The 26,056-nt window shown below is 40.8% G+C and overlaps 1 protein-coding gene across 2 annotated transcripts in view; it reads right to left on the bottom strand.

The window, feature by feature from the left end:
• KITLG (KIT ligand) overlaps window positions 1–26,056 on the bottom strand; it is a 144,551-nt gene that overhangs the window by 78,594 nt on the left and 39,901 nt on the right. For both annotated transcript variants that reach the window (XM_078678841.1, XM_078678850.1), the window contains one exon: window positions 9,788–9,892. In XM_078678841.1, coding sequence (XP_078534967.1) covers window positions 9,788–9,892 — 105 coding nt within the window. The remainder of the gene's footprint in view (window positions 1–9,787; window positions 9,893–26,056) is intronic.

Below are 26,056 nucleotides of genomic sequence, written 5' to 3'. Positions count from 1 at the left end.
GGTGGCCTATAGTTGTAGGTTTAAAACCTATAAAGCTTTAAGTGCAGGATTTGAGGTTTGATGAGGAGATAGATTAAATCATCAATCTATAGCAGCAGTTGAAGTCTACAAGGATGAGCTCCAGTATGCTTGATTCCACTTGCTACTATTCCCAAGCAGGGAGAATTAGAAGATTCCCAAAATGTGGTGTATTCGGCCACATGCAAGGCAGATGTGCAGGTCCTCTTTCAAACAATGGATGTTAAGTCTCAACTACCGGGACCCTTTTTCTCTCGCTCACCAACACATCGTTGATGAATGAATATAATAATAAAGCAATGATACTCATATCTCCCTTTTTCAGAAACTTTTAGAAATAAACTAGAAATATTACTGACACTAGTAACCCTACACCACCACAACCTGTATCCCCAAACGGTGCAAAAACCACAGATTTGAACAACATGCGGTCTTACAGCTGATCAGAGAACGGCAGGTTAGCAAATTTAAAATTTTAAAACCTCAGATTGGACAAGGATACTTTAAATGGATAAGTAACACCGGTAGAAACTTCCAATTTAACAGTTTGTGAAATGAACAGCTGCCCGAGGCTCATGGTGGCAGAGGCCCATACCATTAAAAGTACAAAAGCAACATTCCCTCTAGACCTACAATTCTTTAATTTATGGCTTCTCAAAGCTCAGAGGTAGGGCATAAGGAACATGATTCTCCACACAAAACGATAGATTATTACAAATGTTATTTCATTTTTTAATATTTCACATTATAAAAAAGTGCTTATATCTTTTCAATTATTGTCACCGTTTTTTACAAAAATATAGCTATCTTCATTATTCCAATAATGTGCTACATATAATACAATTCATTTCAACACCTGTAAGGTCACAGCTCGCTAAATGAAAAAAGAATATAATTAAACATACCCCCAAACACGCTCACACCTCTCTACTCCGCAACCATATTCCTTGCACACAATACACTCACACTGGAATTATGAAGATAGATATATTTTTGTAAAAAAAAAAAAAAGAAATTAAATACAAATTTGTAATAATGATCTATCGTTTTGTGTGGAGAATCGGGTTCCTTATGCCCTACCTCTAAGAGCCATAAATTAAAGAAATGTAGGTCTAGAGGGAATGTTGCTTTTGTACTTTTGATTATTTTCACCCTGTTTCCTGACCGGTCTAGTAATCTTTACTAGGGGGTTGCCTTGCTAATTCAAGAGGCCCATACCATTACCATTACCCATTAAGATATCAGGTTACCAAAGCATTCCCAACACATTAGTGGCTCTGAGCAAGGTATGAAATGCAGCTCTGCGAGGCATGTTGCATTGGAGTATGGAATTGAAGCCCCACACATTCTCCACCCATATTGGTCAGTGGCTTGTGTCATCGTCCTCCGTAAATGCTGGCTTCTGATTCGTTAATAGGTTTGTCTCTCCTTAGTACCGCCTAGTCTCCATTTGTAACCTTCCATGAGGACTGTCACTTTTATATTGTTGTTACACTGTACGTCTTATTTAGTCTGTAAGCACTATTTTCTTTAATGGGTTTCTCCTACTGCAGGCACTACATGCTTTCCTGCAACATTCAGCCCACCATGCACGCTTGCACGGGGCGCTTTAACAAAAAAAAGCATTTGTCTGTCAACTTTAAAAATAAAAAAAACATTTGCTTGTCAAGTAAAAGCGCCCCATACCACACTTTCACTTTAATTGCGGTCAAGGACCTTTCTTTAGACATGGCTCGTCTAAACAGGGGCGTGGCCTCTATGAACATGAATGCGCAGAATGGGCGCTTGTAAACAACAAACATTTGCAATGCAATCGGTCTCGCATTTTAGAAACTTTTTTGATTGGTATTGTAAATGACAATGCCTTTTATTTATGTGTTGTTTTTTAAAAACAAATAAAAGGCGTTGTCATTTACAATGCCAATAGCTCAAAATCTTGCAATTGCGAGACCCCTTGCATTGCAAATGCTGGTTTCCTTTATCCATTTGAGGGTGAGTTCAGAGAGTGTAAATGGACAAGCACCTCTCGTGTCTGATTTGAAGAGACTATAATGTTGTTCTTTGTAAGAACCTAGGCCGCATATCCAGTCCACATTACAAGTTACCTGCCTCTTAATTCACTAATGGCATTGTTGTTATGGTGGGGGCAAAGGATGAATGTTTAAGTTCATGTTTAAAAACTGTCACTTAATAAACCCATCTCAATGTAGTGATTAAATCTGATGTACGAAGATGAAATGCTTTAGCATGGTATCCTATTTAGATTTGGATTTTTTTGCATGGGTTATGTGTCAAACATTTTCAGGGTTCAGCTCCTGCATGGGCTCGTAGCATTGAGTCAGACACTCAGATCAGATCCTTTTTTTTGCAGTTTTGTTTAGTGCGAGCTCGACCTAAAGGTATTGAAGTGTTTTACATAAAGCTCCAGCTGTATTACACAGGGACACATTCATTTTTGTTTTAAGGCACGAGACATTAAGTGATTTGCTTAGAATCACAGGATGTTGAGCCAGCGCCAACATTTAAACCCTGTGCCCCAGCCCCAAAGTGAGCAACTCAGGTCATTACACCACATCCTCTCTCTAATCTCAATTTATTGGCTCACCCACCTCGATCTACAAGACTAAAATCAAATAAATCCAGCATGTCATAGGCTATAGACATTATTTGCCTCAAACCCCAAAAGAGATGGCTCCAACATTTGATGTCGTTTTCTGAATTGTTTAGGGAAGCAAATCCACGCAGCAGACATCAAATCTCATGGGAAACGTTGTCTGCTCACTCAAGGGATAACAATGGACAGCTTGGGAGGTCAAATATGCAATCGTAAACCCACAAGGTTGATGACACTGGCAAAGGAATAGACCACGTTCGTAATAAAAGTTCATTAAAAAAAATATACAAACTTCCTCTGGATTAAAATACTGCTAAACTAATTTGTGCTGCATGGACATTCTGGGGCTGTGCCCAAGATCAACTACAAAGCCAAAGCCAGGCAGCTGCATATTAATTCCCCTCCATGAATTAAAACGGATGAAAACCTTGACATCCGACCAGATTAAAAATTAAATGCGCTCTGACTCACTAAACCACATAGGAGCCAACCTGCACTTATGTACATAAATGTGAAAGGGTTGTGGAGCCTCATTCACAGACCATTAACATTTAGCTAGCTGCTGAGATAATACATTGGAGTTCTTGAACCGGCTCCAAAATAGAGTGAAGATGATTAAATATTGAAGGAGAGGTTTACCTAGGAGTGTTTGCTGGAGGTCAAGTCTGTATTGAGCAATCGGCGATTAGCCGGCAACAAAAAGAGGCAAAAAAGGTGTAGCATATATATTTACAAAGTATGTTAAAGCAGGCTTGACTAACTGAATGTTCTGTAGTGACAAGGCATGCATGTTGTTAAAGTACACCAGACCTTCTGAACTTGTCTTGTCAGCAAATGAGCAAGAATACCTAACACGCCTGCCTCCTCCTGGGTTCCTTTTTAGGCATGATTCCAAGTGGTGGTTATGCTGCATTCCAACTGGTATCTTCAGCCACATTTTGATTTGTTTTAACAGGGACAAGGGCTTCATTTAGACCAATGAGCAGTGGCCCACAGTGCCCCCATCCCCAACGTCCAGGGCATCCTATAGGCAAATGACATGTGGCACACAGCACCCTCACGTCGTACCCAGAACTCAAAGCATTTTCTACTGTGAACTTTAATGCATTTCTTTTTCTCACCTGGATCCCTGGTGTAGTAGCACATTTATAATAAAGTGCCATCAGATTGCACAACAAGCAGCCTCTTTAACAAACTGCCCATTGTGTCTGGAAAGCAGTAGACCACAAACCCAATAGCGACTCCTTGCAATTTATTCGTATTCATGAGGTGTTTGAGTAAACAGGTGTGATGGAAGATTTGCCGAAGGCGTATGCAGATCGTTCGAAATCCGAGTTAGTGGAAACGGTGCAAAGGTTTCATCCAGTGAAGCAAATCTGGCAGAATAGCACCATGCGTAGTGCGCAGGAGTCATTGCTTCACAATTGGAGAACCAACAATGCGAGCCAAACGCACTGCAAGATTTTGAGCATTGTTGTAGTGGGCGGAAGAGTACCTGGGGCATAGTTTTGCCTTCGAGAAACACAATTGTATCTACTACCATTCTTTTGTGGAATCTCTAGGATCCACATGCTAATTCCTTCACAGAAGGCATCGAATTTGTTTCTACCTTTGATACAAGGAGTAAAAGAACTTAGAAAGGTTTGTTGCAGTTTGTAGTTTATTTATTATGTTTTGGCTCTCATTGAGGGCCACATAAAATTATACACACAATTATACATACAAATAGTGAATAAATGACGACATTAAACAAAAAGAAAACACGACTTATCTGCAAGTAAAGCAATCATCAACGTCTCCCTGTAATTCATTAATAAATATCTAAAAACCCTTTAAAAAATTTAAAAATTCTGGAACAAAACATTTCATTTGGGTTTGTTGGATTTTCAATGGAGAATTTACATTGCCTAATTTTAAACTAGAAAATGGGCCATGAAATTACACAGGAGATTCTCGCACCCCACTAACCAATTTTCAGAACATTTAGAATGTTAACTGTGGGCTTCTTGAATGAAGTTATTTGTATAGTCACTGGTGCAAAAGTGGAAGGTCACAAAGACATGAAATTATGAAAACGAGGGTGACTTTAGCCTCAATGGATCAGAGAAGCCAGTGGTACAAGTCAACCGTCGCCATCAATGCAAGAAATGTATTTGACTGCATGTGCCATAGATTACATTTACAAAATGCATTTTAGATGTATTACATCTAGTTCCCATGATATAATTTAAACTCCAGGCACAATCTGTTTTAATGGATTTAGGACTTTAACTTTCTTGGAAAACCACTTATTTAGTGTGCACAGAATAAGGGTCCTACTTATACACAAGCACTTTTACCTACAAAGACCAGCAGCAGCGAGGTTTGGAGTCACAAGCATAAAACGTACCGCTTATCGTCACTCCAGGCAAGTCTGGCTACAGACAACATGAAAGACAATCATCATTAATTCTTCAAAAAAGTACAAGAAAAAGCACAAAGAGAGAAGACTTTAGAAAGCCTACTTCCGTCATTGGGGCTCATGTGATTTTTGCGATTACATGGATTGGGCTTTCCGGCAAGGCTATGGCATTTCGAGGATTGTTCCATTGTCCCCTTAGGTTTGGTGATGAGGCTCCAATAGCTCTTTTGCAGATACAACAGGACATGCATCTTGCAATTAAAAGCCAGTGTGTTCTTTGATCGATTTACTTAGCTGGCACAATTATAATTTTCATTTAGGTCTTTATTAGGTTTTGCTTTCGGATGCCCTAGCCTGTTATAAGAGCGTACTGCTGTTCCCCGATTGCCCATGTGAATTAATCTATATTAGTTTAAAGTCATAGCAACATGATAGTTTTTCTGCTTTTGTGACTCAGTAAGAACGTGCAAAGTATGTATTACTCGCCAACAAAACGTCAAAGCCACTGGCTTGTGTTGTTTGCGTCTTTGATACACATACTTTGAAGAGAAGCTGGCATCTTAAAATATGGCAAAATTGGATGGCTCTTAATTCTTTCACCACATGACAACCAGCAGTTCCAACCACTATGCTTTGACAGACCTGTGTATAAAGATGGGAGAACGAATGAGCTGGCCATGTGGATAGAGAATAGGCGATTATGTGCCATCTGAATTCGATTAACCATTACCACATTCAGGTCACCTCATCAGTCCATATCATGATTCTGTGCCAAGGCCCTAGGTGTGGACAATAAACCACCAGTTGTGATCTTGTACCAGTGTGATAATGGGGATGTTTAGTGGCAATAGAACCACATTAACCCTTACCACACAGATTAGATCTACAAAAAGCAGCATAGACAAGAGTACAAACATTTTAGGAACCAGGTTACGGGCTAGAAATGCATGTTCATGGTTAAATAACCCTGGATACTTGTATACAACAAATAAAGAGGTTCCAGGTACATTATAGCAACAGCTACATCCGTTCACTGTTTAAGAGCAGCTAAAGAAATTGTCACTCAATGACTGGACTAATGACAAGCATTTTGATCCCCGAATTTACACAAGAAAACTGTTCTGTCTTGGATAATTAAAAGAACACATACCAAGCAGTATTGAACAGCATTTATTGTTCAATATGCACCACAGAGGGCTTCATGGCAGCTGCAGTCAGTCATAAAACATGATTCAATGTTTTGATAAATCATAAAAGCACCATACATATACACAAATTCATTAAACTTATATCAACAATTTCTATATTATCCCGCGCACATCATTTATATGAAACTCTTCCTAAAAGAATTTTAAAAAAGAGAGCACAAGTCAAATCAACTGATCTGTTCCTTCAAACAATCACACTCCAGGTAGGACTGTTCAGATACAAACATTCTAAAACAGTCATAAGGAAGTGTAACCAGAACACAAATGACATCTTCTAGTTTTTGAAATGAGACTATAGTACGAACCAAACAATAAACATCTTTGTCTATGCTTGTGTGTCAGAGGCATACTATCACTTTGAAGCTTAGTCAAGATACAGGCAGCCAGTCAAAAGGTGTTTGTTTCACGAGAAAGCAAAAGACACAAATGGTGTATGGAATGTGGAACAAATCAAACATTCACCCAAGTAAAGAGTTTGAGGTTCAATCCATCATCCTTTTGCTCACCATGCCACCCCAGTTTAGACGCAGCCATATGCAAATTAGTCTTGATCTTGTTCCTCATGGGAACAGTTGAGCCCGCACTGCCAAGACAGGTCCTCCCTAGACCAGAAACAAGCATCCTGTGACCGGTTTTGGGGCCTCATCCCTCATCAGCCAGGTTAGCTTGAATCCAGTGGCACAATGAGCCTGGGATGTATTTGCCATGTTCACCCTAAGTGGCCAGGGGATGTCCAGATGTGGGCCCCGTGCTCACTTTGCTACAGGATTGGGTACAAACTGGCGTGGCTGAGTGAGCAGAAGAAGGATGATGGATTCAACCCAGATCTGTGGCTGGGGGTGCGTGTCTGAAAAGTTTCAGCACTCCGTCCATCATCCTAATGAGTTTGCTGTTTCACAAGAAAGTCATTCAGAATTGACAACTGCTGACTTTAAATGGGGAGGACAAGCAGGGATTTCACGAATGAACAGAATATATCATCTGCTGGGGTCACAACCAGGCCAACTGTTTAGATAACTGATGAATTTGCAGAGCCAATGGCAATTTTTCAATGCCTTAATGTAAAAAGATCCAGACCAGCCCAGACCAGAAGAAATAGGGGCATCAAAGGAAGGGAATACTCTCCCTACTGTTTCTCAAAGAAAACTGACTCCTCTGAAGCAAATAAAATGCTAAGCCCGATGGATGCTGAAAAGATCTTTTAATTCCAATGGCAATTGTTCATGAGATTCCAACATTATGTAAATCTGCCTATTCACCATGTAATGAAGTAGAAATGGTTCCCTGTTCAACAGAATAGAGTAGAATCTGTGCTTCTGGGGGACGCAAAAGGAACGGATTTGCAAAGCAGCAAGGTAAAACAACTTGTTCTGACCCATCCAGTTACTATACACAGTATCTGGTCATTATACAGCCAGATCATGAAGTCCCCAGAAACGCATGCAAACAGAGGAATAAAGTGCTTGGACTACCGAAGTCTAGGCATAGCATTCACCTTCCAGGCTCAAAACGTGAAAGCTTGTAGAAGAAATAAATTATCAGTACCGGACGGCCTCAAATTGATCGATCATAGGAATCTATAGACTTGTAACTGTAACTGCGCCTTTCAGGCCAATGGTATTGGGTGGTATTGAACAAGTACAAAACTTTGTTTTGGTGGGTGGTTTATTAAATGTTAACTTTTCTATGATTACCCCTGGTTATTAAAGAATACATCCACGGACAATATAATAAGAAACAACAAAAAAGAATTAACTCAGATATCCACCTATCTCAGATTTCCATTCTTTTGAAAAAGGTAATCGTAGTACCATACATTTGTTAATAGCGAAACCTACTACTGGGCAAATTGGGTCACGCAGTCAAATCATCACTGAAGACTTCTACTCCGGCTTTCAGCTCACAACGCCAAATCTAGGCACGGCCAACTGAGGTGAATGAATTAATTACGAATAGCTTGCATAATACAATATCAATTTACAGCGCATAGAAAAAGGTTGTGCCTAGCACTAAATATAAAGGTTTTAAACCTTTTGGTAATTTTAAGGTTCCTGTACGTATTGGCTATTCTCTGCATAAACACATTTATATTGCCCTCAGCAAGAAGTAAAATGTGTCTATTAAATGCAATGTAACACTGTTGTAATCAGTTCACAGGTCATGATTAACCTTTAAAAAAAATTGTAAAGAACACCACATATTAAAAGCAATGGCAAGCCCAATAGGTCTCAGTTTTAAATAGAAGAGCTAATGGCTTTGCCAATGTTTATTGACACTGACATGCAAACATATGGGGTAGACCAGGGTCACTGGAAATATGAAATGGTGCAGGTGTGGCGTTTCACAGAGTTATAGATGTGCTGCATTTGGCAAATAATCCATCATCTGCTTCATAATTTGCATATATCAACAAAAATTTTTGTTTATAGCTCAAACATTTCAAAAGTTACTCAAAATGCAGTGACACATGTTGCCGCACAGTGGAAGCCCCTTTGAAAGGCTTGACTGGTCACCTTTCTGTTGCTTATTGCTATATACGGATGTTAAACTGGTACTAATGAGGGGCAATCAATACCCAAACATAGTTAGCAAGTGTAAAAATGTCAAAATAATAAGTAATACGATCACAAAATGTACTGCCTTAGGCCACATCATTTTCCTTTTCTTTCCATAGAATTTTCTCAACCCTGCCGCATAATTGGTCCCTCCCCTGCTTCATATTTCCAGAGGCCCTAGTTAAGACAAATGTGCATGTATGTCTGGTAATCTTGAAACGGGTCGCCTATTAAAAGTAAACCCATTCCTAGACAGCCACCATGACAACAGATGGCATTTTTTTAATTCACTGTTCCAACCCATCTTGGAACAGTAAAAATAAATAGGGTATGTGAAAGCCCCCTTTAATGAGATCAGACCGGTAGAAAATCACAGCTTCCAGACCCATAAAAAAATGAATGTGGTAAATGGACAGTGGAGGTATGGTATAACTATAGTATGGCATGGAAGTAAACGTTGCTTAGATCAGGGTGGCGCCAATTTAAAAAAACGGAAAAAAAAAAAAAACACATAGGTCGGGAAGGCTGGGAAAAGCTACCTATGACCTGGGAGGCAGGAATGTAAAGGGGAAGCAGCGCATACAGAAGAGGTCAAGAAAACACACGTTCTCCCATGGAGAACTGAAAGTAAAAAAAGTAATTCATGTAAACCGCAGCAACTGGGGAAGCATAAATGTCCACCAATCAAAATGAGACATTTTCCTAGATGGAAAGAATACAAACATATGGTGTAAAGCCATTGTAACAGTATCAGAGAAATGAGATAGCAAAGCCCTCCAGTCACAAGCAAGGGGTCAACACGCAGCTCCCTCTACCTTTATTGGAAGAAATAGGTATGATCAAGAAACATCTTAAATTGGCTATTGCCAAGACCACAAAAATAACCTAAGCGTCACCAAAAGGTACTTCAAAAATCAAATCAAAAATTGAATTAAAAAAAAAATAAAAAAAAATAAATAAATAAACGAACACTTTAGTAAAGTAGCCTTACCAGTTTTTCAATATCATTCACAGCATCAGTGACAGGATTCCCGCATGGATTGCCGAAAGTTACACATAGGATTAGCTGAAGATATATGAATGTGATAATCCAAGTCTGCAATAACAAAAAAAATATGAAAAGTAAGTTCTACATTCCACATAGGATAAAACAACAATGCTGGCATAAACACAAAGTACACTGCTATGTTAGGAAGTTAAAGTTAACAATGTGATATAATGGAGCTTATTTTAAGGGAACACCACAAGAACAATTGATGAGCACGAAAACTGAAGCAACTAGAAAGAAAAAAAAAAAAAAAAAAAAAGTTTAGGATGCATGAACAGACGGATTGTTGGTTTAAAAAAAAAAATACGTCAAAAGTCTTTGATTACGTTAACAAATTACATTCCTTCCTGTCAATACGTAACTTGCTGGAATGCGGGTATTATGTTCTGCCCAACGTAGGAGGCCTCCAAACAATGCATGGAGGCGCAAAAATTATAATAGGCTAGAGATGTTAAGAGTATTCCATTGTCATTAGTATGGCTTCGCAACACTGATGTTTGTTACACTCCAGCCCTAATTTGAGAGGTCCATCACAGACCGCAGTGTCCTTTCCTTTTTGAGAGAATCATCAATAGTGGGGAATTAGTCAATATTCAATCTATGGATTTAGTTATTACTGTTAATTTAATTTGGAGTGAGCAGACTAACTCACATCTGCAATTCAGCAATGCTTGTCTATTTATTTGCGATGGGTTAACTCTCATTCCCCAACAATATACTGAATATCAAAATAATCACAAGGTCAACATCAGATGTGATGTTAGCCTGATCCAGAGGACCTCTTGCTTTGATATGTACAACAGCAGAACCCTACTTGGAATCCATTCTTAACCAAGCACAAACATCAGTTCCCATGCGGGACTGCGACCCATCTACTCTGTGAATGTGACTGATGGAATTGGAGAAACCAGGAGCCCAGTGGGAGCACATATCCAAAAAGTGCATTCAGCCAATAATTGTCAAGCATTCAAAATTCAGGGATACTTTCTGGGTAGTCACTATATTTATTGTCGAACCATGTGTACATTTTTAAGAGGACGAATGCATTGCCACTATAATGAATACAACACATTGGATCAGAGGCTGTGTGCAGTAACAAAGAAAAAGCAACTCCCCAATAAAAATTCAGTGCGCTTCCATAGGCATACAGGCCAATAGTGTAGAAAGGCAGCAGCTGAAGAACAGTAATTTGCAGCAGAATACCAGTGTTCTAAGCAACATGTTTAATTAGGTGTTGAGGTCCTGAGTGAATATTCAAAGTAATGATTCCAAATAGGATATTTCTACAGACAAGAGAAGTGGTGTTCAGACAGAGGTTACAAGAATCATCAGGCCTGGAATAAGAACATTAATTTGATGTGCAATATTAAACCATCTCTACCCCATTGCATCAATCAAAACCTCAACAATTGTGAATTAAAAATTAGTTTAATTCTCAAACAGATTCTTGAAAAGCAGGTAGTAAACACAATTATATGTTTAGAAAATAAACAATAAACCCAACTGCAAACATCTGCTAAAACAAGCACCAAAATCAGGAACTTTTTGCTAATCTGGGGGCGAGCCAGTATTCTACTATAAAGCAAATCTTGTCAAAGACTATTATTCGCAATCCACAAGTCCTAGGAAACAAGGACTTTAACCTAATGGTATATTACACGAGACCAGAAAAATCTGGTAGAATTAATGGACAATGCAAGCCTTCAAAATAAATATTTATTCAAAATACACGGGCAGGCAGTGGTAGGTCGGGTTTTAATAAATTCATCTACATAATTTAACATCCATAGATGGAATCTGTTAGAAAATATGTTACCTTATGTCATGTGGGGACATAGACAGAAACATTGCTTAAGGCATCATCTGGAGTATGAGACAAAGACAAACACTGTTTTGCACTGAGTGGCACAGGGTTTTCTGCGCCTTGGGGATAGTACCTACAAAAATTAGTTTCTGCTCATAATTACCAGATGGATAACAATAAACCAGGGTTATTATTAGACTTCAAGACATTAGACTTCAGTGGTTAACTTGAACCTTGTGTGCCAGGGGTATGGCTTTTTCCCTTGTTTGGAGGAACCAGCACTTATTCTGTGCCTCCCGTAGGCACCAGTTTAGTGATTTAAAACACCCCTAGGCATTCATTTTCTATGAATGCCCTTTGTTGCCTCGCTGTTCATTACGTCTTAGATCCTGTCAAGGTTGTTCTATTATTGTGTGGTTTAATGAGCAGATGCCTTTGATGAGAACATGAAAGTTAAAACATTGGAAAGCATTTTACTTTAGTATATTACACTGAATCAAGACAATTTTTTAACATTTTTAAACACAATTGTTTAAGTGAATGTATACGCATTTATGCCTCTTTACTTTAAATGTGTTGTTGTTTATTATTACAGATGGGGCGACATTGTCTATTAAAGTATATACAGGAGAGGCTTTTGCATGGCACATATGCTGAGCTGGTGTACGCCAAGTGCTCTGACATGCGATGAAGGAAAAGGATGGTGCTGGTCAGTTGCAAGGAGGCCTCTAGAAGCTTGTTGCATCTCTGTAGCTCAAACAAGTAAAGCAACAGACCCTGAAGTCACTTCTTTGGAGCCTGGCTTCAAGGCGAGCAGGATCGGTCTTCTTTTTTCAGACAACATTGAAATCCTTCTTCTGAATCTTCCACAAGTCCAGGAGTTTCATGATCAGAGGGTCTGAAGGTGCTATTCTTATACCCAGTGCCAGTCTGTGGGTGGAGATTGCCTCCTTTGTATACCCTGCCCCCTTTCCTGGGTGTAGCTCCAAACGGTCTAGTGTATCAAAGGGCAGGCAGACCTAATAGTGAGCTGCATGTTAGTGGCAGGGCAGGCAGCCAGTCCTTAGAAGTCAGCAAGTGGCTAAGTATAGCCGAGAGGCTACCCATTGAAGCTCAGGAAGGCTGGGTACAACCACCTGGGACATACTTTTCAGGAGAAGAACACCCTGCCCTGCACCCTAGGCCCTTTTGTGTTTGTCTGAAAGGAATACATAACATACAGGGCCAGACTGGAAACCAAAACCGGCTTTGGCAAAGTGCTCGGCCGGGTGTTGGGGAGATGGAGTTGGTTGGGGGTGCGATAGAGCTCTTTGCCGGGCCGTTTTTCGGCCAATTTTGTTAAAGGGACGATTTTGCAGCTGTGCTGCAAAAACTGCCCCAAGGGTCCCAAAACCGTCCCCAGCCCTTGCGACCAACCGGGGGATTGCCCGGTGCCCACAACGGCCAGTCCGGCCCTGATAACATACCACACCACAGGAGAGGCATACACTGTACTTTGACCCTAGACAGTTGAAGAAAACCATTTTAAGCAGTCAGAAAAATGCCAACTTTCTAAAAGTGCCATTTTCAGAAAAGTAACTTAGAATCTGACTTTACCATTAAAGAGGTTTTTAAATTGCAATCAAAAGGAGTGGAAGAGGCATTTCTCGGTCTGTTCTTAAACTAGGGTATTAATTTATTAGGAGTAATAAGGTACCCCTTGTTATATGGGTGAAACCATTTAAACTGTGAAAAACGACTTCAGGTTTTTTTCAAGGGCAGGCATTTAAAACCTGATACATACATACCCAACTTTTTAAATACCATACACTCTGCTACAGCATTGGTTACGGCCTATCTTACGTGGCTTTTATATGTATTAAAATGGAAGGTTTAGGCCTGGCAAAAGGTACATTTTACAAGGTCAACAGTTGAAAGCTGCACTACAGGTTGCGGGCTACTTTAGTGGGTGGCACAAGGCGTGCTGCTGCCCATTAGTAGCATTTAATTTACAGGCCCTGAGTAGATGTAGTACGTACAAGTAAATTAAATGCACCAATCAGGTGTATGCAAATTTTTCCATGTTTAACGTAGAGAGCACAAGCACCTTACGACTGGTTAGCAGAGGTAAGTTGCCCAGAGTCCGAATGCTAACAAACACTAGTTCAGCACAGAAAGGGGAGTGAAGGCAAAGCGCCTTGGAAAATACTATTCCAAGGACGTCAGATCTAAACGTTATAGTACATATGCTATGCTAGGTCATCCTTTATGTGGTTTTTCCAAACTGGGAGGCAAGAGATCCGCCTAATAGCATCCATCTACTTTTTCTGCATATTGTAAGCCCGCAATATAAAAGCAGCCAAAATACTCTAAAAGGCATCATGGACCTAGGATGTCACAAACATCGCCTCAGGCAATACAGAAAGAAAGGTTAGCAGAATAGGACCCATTTTAGTCGCACTCTTCTGAAAGAGTAATTTGTTGTGGATAAATCGGAAGGGCGTTTCAGGGGTTATCCTTTGAAGAATTAGGTTACATTATTTCAATTACTCATGGACGTCAGTTTAGTGTAGGCTGTTGCGCCTGGCTTCAGTCAGGCTAACTTGTGACCACTGTGATTAGGAAGGCAATGACATGAACAAAAGAAGAGGTTGATTCAATAACAGAATTTGCTTGAATCCGGGCTCATATCGTCCCCTTTGACTAGCTCCTCTGCCATGAGCAGGAAGCGGTTGAAGGTTATGGGTGATGCAAATGGCCAAAACTGTGAGGTCATTTCTTCCCATGGCAATTTGGTGGGTACGCGCCCTTGCAGGTAGGTCTGCATTTCAGCGATCTGGTCTAACAGTCCCGACTTGGCAGGCAGAAATCGCATTAGACTCCCAGACTGTCAGAACAGCAATGACAAACCTCATATTACCCAGTTTCTACATTTTCATCTTGCTCTGTTAAACTATTCAACCAATGACAGACTCTGTTTAAGCAAAAACGTACGCAGAGAAAGCATTAAAAAAATACGGCAGAATTTCACAGAAGGTTTGCAAAAAATATTTGAAACAAACCTGAGCATGCCACAACTAGTAACTCAACTCACGAAAGAAGAAGTACATAACATGCAATAATTAATAGGTCCCAAAAAAAAAAAAAAGTTGAGTTTAGAACTCTTAGCTAAGATCTATTTTTCTAGCAATGCATTTTTTTTAAATGAATAAATGAATGCTCGTATGAACATGCCAGGACTATTATTTGTTAGATTTGTGACGCAGTTGAACGTCAGCTATAACACTAGAAATTGGTTTCCATATATGGTTTCCTAAAATGATTTTGTAACGTTACGAAATACGTTCACTGCCTCTCGACCTTTTGCTAGACGGAAAATATGACGAGGGCTACCAAAAACGGAGAATACGCCATGCATTTTCGAATGTTGATACACAATGCTGGTTACTACAACAGAGAATCCATCCTGCAATAGTGCTCCAAATCAAGTAAAAAAAATTATTTTTTTAAATACACAGGTGCATGAGCTGAATTACTAGATACAGACGAACTGACTAACACATACCACAGACTGTTCAAGACAATACCCACATTTATGTAAAACAAGAAGTGGACAGATGTATATTTTCACACTGGTGTAACTGCACTATTAACAATAAAACGCAAGATGTTAACACCACACTGAAAAACCTAGAAGCAAGTATTAAACTCACAGAAGAAGGGGTGGGAGGAGGGACACATAAGAGACAAAATCCCCTAGCTAAAACTTCCCACTAATGTGTTGCCCTCTCAATGTTTATGATCTTTCAAACGCTGTGACTGGTTGCTAGGAGCTCAGAAATATTTGGGGAGCTGTCTGCGGGCAGAGGTTTTGCGAAGGGCAAAAATGAGCCTGGCATTCAGTTATTTGTTTGCAGGCTCACCTCAGCCCGGGAGCTCTCTGCGTTCTCAGAAGCCTTCTTTCACGATTGCTGGTGACCTTGTTCCTTGCAGGTTTTGCTTGCATAGACGGCAAATGTTTACTGGCTCAGTTGAATAATGCATGCGCTGCAGGGACCCGTGTTTAAACGCGAGGCCCCAAGTTCCAAGGCTGAGCAGATCCACTCAGCCTCGTGTTCGTGAACCACACCGGAAGTGAGAATAAACGTTGTACAACAAACGGTTACCAAGGCAACCCATCGGCACACCACATACAAATACAACTGACGGAATCAGTCTTTAGTACAAGGGTGAACATGGATTATTGGTAAATGTAACAACTATGGGTGAATAATTATCTCCATCATCTAAAGGATAGTTCCCGTTTGCCTTGCATAGCAAGACCTCGAGGGTACTCGAACCTCCCCCGATTTGAATTCTCCCTCTGAGGCAAACCGGGTTATCATAATCCTCCCAGAAATTAACTATTTTTATATTGCCTACAGATTTACGGCGCACGAAAATTTGCTGGCTGTCAAAAGGGCTCTTGGATAGCCAGTCTTAACATTATGAGAGAAAAGACACCTACATGAACTTAACTCCAAAGATAAATATGCAAATAGCAGCAGATTTGAAAGAGGTACCAGAATATCCTTTGACAAAAATATTGTGCCCAAATATCGCTTACCAAATAGAATAAAAATAATTGCTGCACAGGAGTAACCAGATAAGCTACACCCAAAGGGACCATATATTTTGTAAACAAATGTTTGGACATGATATTTAGGCTAGATGTTATCTCTGTATACTTTGTTCTGATATGTAACCAAGCCATTGGAAAGATATTGCTGCACTTTGCTAAAATGGATACATGTATATGGAGAACGCACTGACAATGGGGAGGAAATGTCCCAAAAAGATACCCTGCAAAAAGCGGACTACAGAAATAATAGTGTATTGGATAGCTGTAATATGGATTCTGTGATGCTCTCAGCACATTTCTTTGAAACAAAATTAAACTGTGGCGGTGCAGAAATCTGGGTCTAATGGCGACTGATTCGCATTACATAGTCAGCCACTGAGTAAGTGTGGTGTATTTTTTCACAAATAATAAGTAGTATCCATACTTGATGGAACCAGGATGGACCACTATGCAATTAGTGTAAACATATTGTAATATAAAAGTTTCCCCAATTCAGAAAGCCAGGAAAATATTAAAAGGAGATTGTTTGCAGTAATAACTAGATCCTTTTGGGCAGGTAACAACGCCTCATTCCAAGATACCCGAGGACAAAGACTACTTGTGCAAATACAAGTACTTCAAAGGATTGTAGACCCAGTCAATGTTTCAAGATTTTTATAAATATTCAGATTGAAGGAATAATTGACGACGGCCATTTATATGTTGACATGAAATATTCTAGCCCTAGTATTTTCTCTACGACTTTTGAACATAGTTTTAAGTTTTCTTATTGAAGCATGGATAGCCCATTCAAGGACTTACACCATTCTACAGATATACAGTTTGGCACAAAGCTAGGAGGTTGCTGCTTACATGCACGTTTACTTCCAGTTTACGTAGCATAAACTATCTTTGATTGTATTAAAGACGGAAAAGTGAGACAAAGTACATGAGCTTGAGGTGTGAAGAGGAACTGAATAACAAAATGGGTCAAGCCTTATAATCACAACTGCTTAAAGTAGAATTTTTTGTAAACGTGTACAATCATCCAACTTTTGAATTTTGTGAATTACTTTTGCATACATAAATGTTCATAATTTCAAAAGAGGACTCTTGCTCTCAAATGAAGTAACTTTTGGTTGCTGTGCACACCCAAAACTTTCTTTTGAAACAAACAAAGAAATGCTACTTGAATTTTAGTACTTGGTAACATCTTGAATTATAGGTCTCTAGCTCTCAGGAAGTGGTTCTCTTAGCTTGGTAATGAAAACATCTAGATCACCAAATTCACAGACAGTTATATGAAGGACCCACAATAGGTGAAGTAAACATGCCTGTCAAGTTGATTGGAGTAAAGCAGAACGCCCATCAAATCTGGATGTCAGTCATGTCTGCACTCTTCCAAAAAGAATCCCTAATCTTCTGTGATAGCTCAGAATCAGACCCAAAGAAGAGCTTGCCAGAGAAGCTAATTCAAGCCAAATATAAATATGTTCAAGTCTCTCTTCCAAAGACATTTTGTGCATTACTGGCGTAAACAGCATTTATCCTGGACTCTCAGACCATCTCTTGTACCACATTCAACATCTGCAAAATGCAGCAGCACACACAGACTAAAAGCAAAGGACACTTCTTTCCAGTCACATATTTACTGTGTTTGTTGCTTGTCTGCCCATCAAACAAGAGAGCACTCGCTCCGTTGTATTGTTCATGGACTCTTCATGGTCTGGGACCCACCAATTTCTTTCCTCAGAATATAAAGCTTAAAGCACAGCTCCGCAATGTTGTTCAATATATACCGCTCTGCTTTTAGTGTCGGAGAAACACAAATGTTACCTATTTTGTCCAGGATTTGCCTTCTACAATATTCTTACCCATGAAACTGCCATTTGATCCATTGCATTGATATTCTGGATTTTAATCAGGTCGAGGGAGGGCTGTTTTGGACAAAACACCCACTCAGAAATAAGACATGCATGCAATTTATGACAAACTGGAGTCAAGGAAATAGTTGGCCTTCTGCTCAGGTGTGGCAATGCCATCATCCGTTGCTTCAATCCTCACAATGCCAGCAGACACCCAGCTGCAGGCCATCGCCCTAAGGTTTTGCAATGATGATAAGAATCATCTGACGTGAGCAGAGCACACTCTTGTTATTCAAGAAGCTACTTGGTGTTAAAAGAAATCTTCACAAATGATTTACAAATTATTTTCCTGGCAGAGCAAAGGCCATTCAAACTCTCCTCCAGTCACGCCTGCTCAGCCATAACTATTCCCTGAAATCTAAATGGAAACCTACAATAAACATTAGACTTGAGCCAGACGCTATCTGCACGTCAAACAAACCATGGCTCTTTCTCGTTCCTGCTATAGTTAAAAGATGACCTCTTAGATGACTGAAAAGCCATGCCCTGATTTCTCGGGAAGCTCCTTTAATAATGCACCTTTAAAACCGGAAATGCTGAATAAGTATGTTGTATGTGATCTTTGTCTCTTTTCCCCTGGTTGGGATTTCCCTGTGCCTCAGATGATGTAATTGTCGGAACCCTTGGTGACATTGTAGAATGTTGGGGGCTTGGCCTGTGGTTGACTAGCAGTTGGTGGCAGGCTGAGTGACAAGGGGGTCACTCCTGTTGGGGTCCTTATATTATCATCTTACCATCTGAACCTGCAACTTATTCTGAATAAAGCAACTTGAATATATTCCTGACTCAAGGACCTCTTTATCCACAACATAGTTTCTCCTCGAAATCCAATCTGGTTAGTACAGCTTGCAAAAGGCCTACATTTTTTCAGGTAAAGGAAAACGTTGATAGTTATTATCTGGATTAATACTATAAAATGTATAGAGTTTGCAAAATAAAGTGGGAATGTCACTCATAGAGGCCCTGCCATGACAGTCATGGGCAAAGCAGTAATCATGGTCTCAAACAGGAACATGACCATGTGATCGCATGGCATTGAAATCTGCTAGCGTTCAGCTGTACGTCTCAATGGAGAATAGCAAAGTGTATATCTTAACACACATGCCATTCCCGTTTTAGGCTGTTTACTCACAAGTCTAACAGCAGAGCGTGTTAAGTGGTAATTGTAGTTTCTCAGGGCATTTTCTAAGAATTTCATTTTAGTTCATGTTGTAGAGCAGGCCAACAATATAGTATGGTGTGGAAAAGTGTCCTCGCAGTTTGTTGAAGTCAACTGGAATTGCCCAGCTTTCTCAGAGTGTTCATCTTGTATTTGAGCAGGCCTTGATGTCCAAGTGAGCAAATAAGATGAATGACATCAAGGTGTGGGAGAACGGAGAATCGGTGGAGCAATGTGATTGCATGTCCTAGGGTACTGGGCCATGCTACGTGTGGGGTGGGTTCATGAAAGACTTGGGTCTTACTCACAACTAACGGCTGAAAGGGCTTCAACCGAATGTACTTTTGACTAAGCACTGGTTGAAGTAATTTCCAGAATAGTTATCCTTTATCGCCACATTTGTGCAGACTGAATTAAATCATGGTTTCCTGCCTGAATGGTAGTTGAAAGCATTTTCATACATTGACCAAAAACCCCCCAAAAAAGCAGATATACTCTACTGGTGCGGACCTAGAGCCCCGGTGGGTGATTTGGCGTATTATGGCATTTCAGGTCTCTGGGGCTCCATATGCAGTTATACCATGCCCCGGACATGCCAGGCATTTTCTTTATTTGGTTGGCCCAGGAAGAAACATGGTGGACAGATTGCTCAGTAGAAGAGACTTTAGAAACTACCTGCAGTGGATTTTACAGCCAGGGGAGGCTGTAACTCAAGGCATATTAAGCCATTAGTAAAACTTCAAGTGAAAAAGAAAAAGCTTGTATTGGCCAGAAGAAGGTGGAGATGAAAGAGAAGGAAGAGGTCTCACATGGGGGAACTATACCTATGCTTAAGACGTCAGTTCATGAATCTGGAATTCCTAGCCTTGTGTCTTTCAGTACTAGCTAGAATGACAAAGGTCCAGTGATTTATCCTGACACCTGCCCACGCTCTCTCATAGTGGAGAGAAAACATATTCCCTTTCTCACAGGCACAATCAATTGACTTCTAGAAGCAGATACATTGTACTGCAGTTTGCACTCTAGTTTTAAACTTGAAAGATCATTCTGTATTTTAAAGAATGATCTTTCAAGCGTATTAAAGGATTGGGCAGATCTGTAAATGTTAAACACACATACCAAGTTATAATTGCACATAATAGTACACTTAGCGTTGATCTTTCTTATACTGAATTCCTTTGTATCTAGTTTGGACTTCTATCTCTTTCCTTATGCACATGGCACACTTTACCTAGCACCTCCAATTGAAAAGGACCTATTATGAAAATACTTTAGCTTCTGGATTCGGTAAGAATGACGTTTCTACGTGAACGGCACAGAGGTAATCTGTAGTGGCTCTAGCCAACCTGGAGAGTGGAACTCTCAAAGCCATGGTCTACAAGATGTAGCATGCGCATACTATTTTGAGGTGAATCACAAAAGGGGTGTATGGATTAATTCCATTACTCTTGCACAGCATTGTTTTAACATACGCCCTCTTTAACTGTTAGGGGGAGGTGTAAAGCCTTACACTGTAGAGCACATTCTGATGGGCTAGGAGTTGGTCGAAATTATGCAAATTCCCATTTCCTTAACATAGTTTACTTGGATTCATCGGTTGGAAAAAATATTTTTTAAATTTGACGAGAAGTGAAATAATAACAATAATAATAATAGTAATAGCCTAACAAAAGTCATCTGAGTGAAATGTTTGATCTTGTACAATGAACCTTTCATTTCAAAGGAAGGATTCAGTGTTTTAGAGTCTGCATACCTTCTGTTCCTTAGCTGGAAAGACCAATTGGCGTACTTTAAATTGTGCTTTTTTATTCTCCCCCCCAAAAAAAGCATGGTAAAAAGATCATGAGAAAGTTCAGCTCCAAATGTGGTTTAACCTAAAGTAAAGTTTCTGCTACTTGGACTTCTTCAGCAGAATTCTGGAGCCAGAGTGTAAAGGTACTGGATAAAGGACCAAGTATTTAAGACTTAAGAGTTGTGTGGATGGCCCTTTCTAGGGGGCAGTCCTGTCGCTAGGACAGTAAGGCTAAGACATTTTCAGTGACAGTTATTCCAAGTCCACAGTGGTCACATGCAGCCTTAAATAATATTTACAGATGTAAAACAAAAATGGGGATGTACGATATCAATATCGAAACGGACTTACTCCTTCAGAAAGGTCTGGCCAGAACATTAAGAGGGTTAAGTGTATGAATAGATCACAATAAGGCGGATGGTCATGGAAAGTATTTTATTATTTTGGAAACATCCAGAAATATACACCTTCAAAAAGGTACGAGTCTGTTTTCAGGTACGTAGGTTGGAAACGCCATACATAATGGAGGATTAGTTTTCTGATCAGAAAAAAGTGAAAAACAGCTGGCGAATACCCTTTATAAATCACAAACTGCCTTCCACATATTTTGTGTTACTTCGTGTTCTCCTGGAAATTTGTAGTGGTCCAGTGCTTATGCCATGACCCTCCATGGTGAGAAGTAATCTACTGCAGGAAGTGTACCCATACTTGCACTACAACTGCTTACTGCCTTATTTAAATCTGCTTCTTATGATACTGGTCAAAGGGAAACAAACGTGCGAAATTCATTCCAAATGGCTTTCAGTTTGTTTTGCTGGTTTCATGCACATTTCCTTCAGCTACAACCACAATGTATTATTTGGCAATGCAGGAAAGCTATTTGCAAACCGCAGTATTCCCCAATTGCTTGCCCTCTTGACTCTTTGTCCAAAGAAGGTGCTAAGCCATTTGGAAATGGGAAAGGATCCCAATAGTCCCTAAACCTCTGAGAATTAAAAAAACAAAACCAAAAAAAAACTTTTTAAGTGCAGCCAGTAGTCCCACGGACCACTGCCTGCTCTTTAAAATGAAATATGTTATGCACACACTCTTCTTCAGAACAGTGCCAGGTATTACTTTAAAGCATGGGTACTCACAAACTTTTTCTCGGGGGCCAAAATGACAGTCTGGCTTGTGGCCGAGGGCCGCACAGATGGGCCTGTGTGATGGAGACTGGGGCAGTGGGGGCAGGGCTACTGGGGCGAAAATAAAATCACCCCCTTTTCAAAACATGACTAGACAGTGCTGTATTTCGAAATGCAATATATGTGTGTATTTAACCTGAATAAATGCTATCAATATATTTTTTTATTGAGGTCTGTGTGTTTCTGACCATAGTGTTCTATCTTTACCTTGTTTTGACAAAAACCCAGTTCCCTGCTCTTTGGCCCTCAGTTGCGCAGATACTTGGACTCACCCTTCATTTGTCTCTCAGAAGAAACAACTCATACCACTATGCCTCTTAAAGTCACTACGAACAACCCTTAATGGGTCTGTGGAGTGTTTGTAGTACCAAGCCCCAAGATCATCCTGCAAAACTCAGAAGCGCAAAAGCAAAGTGCATTGATAGAGGTGGTTTTTCTGTCAGGCAATACAAGCATCAGTGACAGCAGGCAACCATATTCTTAATGGACCGAGACAGTACATGCATTAATGGCCCCATGCTGTAATGTGCATGCTTGGGCCCACACAATACATGCCTTCATGTACTTGGGCTGTAATGCACATTTAAAATGGCACAGTGTCCGGCATAATGGGCAAGAGACATGCTGTGTCTCACGCTGCCTTCTCCTAGTCAATGAGCTTGCCCAACAGTACAGCAGAGGTATTGTAGTGTCATCTACAACAGGACTATCATCGGAGGTAGGTGCATATCATTTAATAATAATGCATGTATCAGGCAGCACGTCTACTGCTATTCTTCCCTGAGCCCCACACTCAATGACTCTGCTCTTAGGGTCTGCCCTGATCCTTGGTTTTCACTCTGTCCCTGCACTCGGACTCTGACCCTACCTTATGACTGTTTCATTCTTGCCATATTCCTCCAGTCCACCCCCTCATCCCACCACTTTGGCCTTAATAATGTCCTGACCCTTCCTGCAGCCTGGCACTGTCACAACTTTACACTTCTATTGTTTTACTCTCAATGTAAACCACTTGTTATTCCTCTCCTCTTACCCATGGTTATTTCCTTATCTAATAAATGCTCCTCACACTGTCCCTACCCCCACTTTCCATTACCATCATCACAATCTGCTCCAGTACCTCTTTGCTAAGCTCATAAGCTTCCGCTCTTCACTCTGCTTCTACTCATTTCCTGGCCCTTTTTTCACTATGCTCACAGCCTGTCATTTTACACCTACTCTGGCCCCAAGTTCTTAAACTGCATTCTCTCTCCACACCTTCACGTTTTAAAGCTGCTCCTGCTCTCCCTTCATCACAGTCTACCCCTATCTGGTGACACCTTTTTGGTGCCACACATGTATACTTTTTTCAGCATTATTTCTCTCACTCTCCTCATAAGCTATCAAACTGCCTACCCTCTAAGTGTGCCCCTAACACCTCATCCTATGCCTAACCTTGCATTGAACGCTAATGCACCACTCTGCGCCTACCCACTCATTGTGCCTGTATACCTTCACTCTGCTGAAGGTTCACCCTATTGACAAGACAGTCCTGTGTTCTTCCTGCAGTTCTGCTCTAGACCTTCACTCCACTGCTTCCCTTCACTCTGCTGCTAGCTCATAGCTGTTGGTTCCATTGTTGTTGTACCCCTCACTATTTCCTTGCCCTGACTTAGCACTCACCTTCCATATATATCACTCAATATAGTCCTTATGTGTAAAGCAGCCCATTCTGCCTGTCCTTATTCTGCTCCTGCCCACTTACACTCCTCCTAACCTGCAATACCCTTACGCTGCGCTCATATTTCACATTGCTCCTAATCCCTCGCTCTCTTCTGTTAAACCCTAACCTTTCCATACCTCCTCACCGAACTTCTCATTCTGCTTTTATGCTTTCCTCATACAGAGTCTGCCAGTACCTACGTTTTCCTTGCTCTCCCCCTTCCCGCTACCATCTCATTCTGCCTCTGCCTATTCATCTCTTTGTACGCACTGTCCTCCTGTCCCCTCAGCTCGGACTCTACCTAATGAGGGCCAAAACCAAGAACTATTTGCTGTTCAATCTGCAGCATGAAAGACCTGATGCTACTTCTGTGCCATGACTATAAATGAAAACACTTTGAGTAATGCACAAAGCAAGTTGAACAGCCTGTAAGAAATGTGGGGAAGCTGGGATGTATATATAACTATCCGGCTGCTTCCGCGGCATATAATGTTGTGTGTAAACTGCATCCCCTATCCCAATTCCACCTGCAAACTTTTCCTAGCACCACTGTTGTCAACAGGGAGCCTGTAGGTATTTCATGGAAAGCCATGACATAAAACAAAAGCCTAGGGATCGACATTAGGACATTGCTGAATCCTCGTTTTATTTATTTTGTTTACACCACGTGCGGGCATTGAAAGCCTGAGCAAGGAAAGGCCGGGCTGAAACCTAACTTGGGGCCATAAAAATATTAACTTAATTACAGAGACAGCTGATTTACCAGCACCAATTGAGACAATAAAAAGGCCACACTGTGAGCAGCATGCCCAGGTACAGAGGCGCAGCTAGTCTCAAATTTCGGGGGGGGGGGGGCTAAGAAATATTTTCAGGGGGGGGGGGCGGCTGATTCTTCAAGAAAAAAGGCAGAGTGGAGCTGCAGGGGTGTGGGCATTAAAGCCTCTTTAACAAACAAAAGGTCTTCAAGAGACCTGTGAAGTGCTCGGGTGCGGAACGGTGGGGTGTGTGTGGGGGGGGGGGGGGGTCGGGCAGGCAAAGCCCTTTGAGTCCAATAGGCGTTGCACGCCTGCACACGCAGCACAGGAAATGCTTTCAAAGGCAGGGTGAGCAAGTGATGTCAGAGAGGCAGGTGAAGGCGGGGGCTCCGGGTGAGAAAATGGTGTTGAGTCCGTGCCTGCTGTTTTTCATGGGGGCCGCATGGAGTGACCTGGCGGGCCGCAACTGGCCCGCGGGCCATACTTTGAGTACCGCCACTTTAAAGCATGGCTTCACCAGGTTTAAAATCACTGATCTATTACCAACTTGCAGGGCATTAGGTAGATAATAAAAGTCGGATCAGGGGGTATCTAAAGAGGTGTGTTCTCTTTAATAAGGGTATCGCTTACGGCTTACAGTGTTTCAAGCAGCTGCCATTTTTGTTAAAGATTAATAAAAACATGTAAAAAATAAACAGGAAATATACCGCAGGTATAGGTTAGGTTACCTTAACTTATTTTACATGAATTGTTCAGAAATCGAACAGTGTAATTTGCTAGTATAGCTAAGGACACGAATATAGAGCCTGATAGTAATTAAAAAGGGATGTCACAATGGGTCCCTAACAGGCTTGAGAACCGGAACAACCCATTCCAGTCAAATCTATGTCAATACATAGATCTAAGGTTTACCAATTAACCCTCTGTCCACCCTGCCCAAACGCACGCAAGCAATGCTATATTAAACTTGCCAATACGTGATTTCAGCCCAGGTTAGGCCGAACTGGCCTACAGGGCAATCAGGCGGTGCTTGATGGGCCAGTCCGACAGATCAGTGTGTGGTCTTTTTTAGCAGTTTGTGGACTTGTTTTATGATCTTGTGGGCTGGTTTTACTATCGATTTGCCCGATGTTACCACAAGTAATGCCTGCAGTAAACACAAATGAGTGCAGGCTCCCAAATGTTGCAAAATCCCCATAGTGCGCAGTCTTTACAAGATCAAAACTGGCCTGACTTGCAAACGTCCTCCATTCTTTTAGCTATCAGATTCGCTAATGGGGGCCACTTTTATTTCAGTGACCAGGACTAATTT

The sequence above is a fragment of the Lissotriton helveticus genome, chromosome 1_1 (genome assembly GCF_964261635.1).
Source record: "Lissotriton helveticus chromosome 1_1, aLisHel1.1, whole genome shotgun sequence".
NCBI lineage: Eukaryota > Metazoa > Chordata > Amphibia > Caudata > Salamandridae > Lissotriton > Lissotriton helveticus.
Note: the sequence above shows the minus strand (reverse complement) of the source record. Positions and strands in the feature narration are given on the sequence as shown.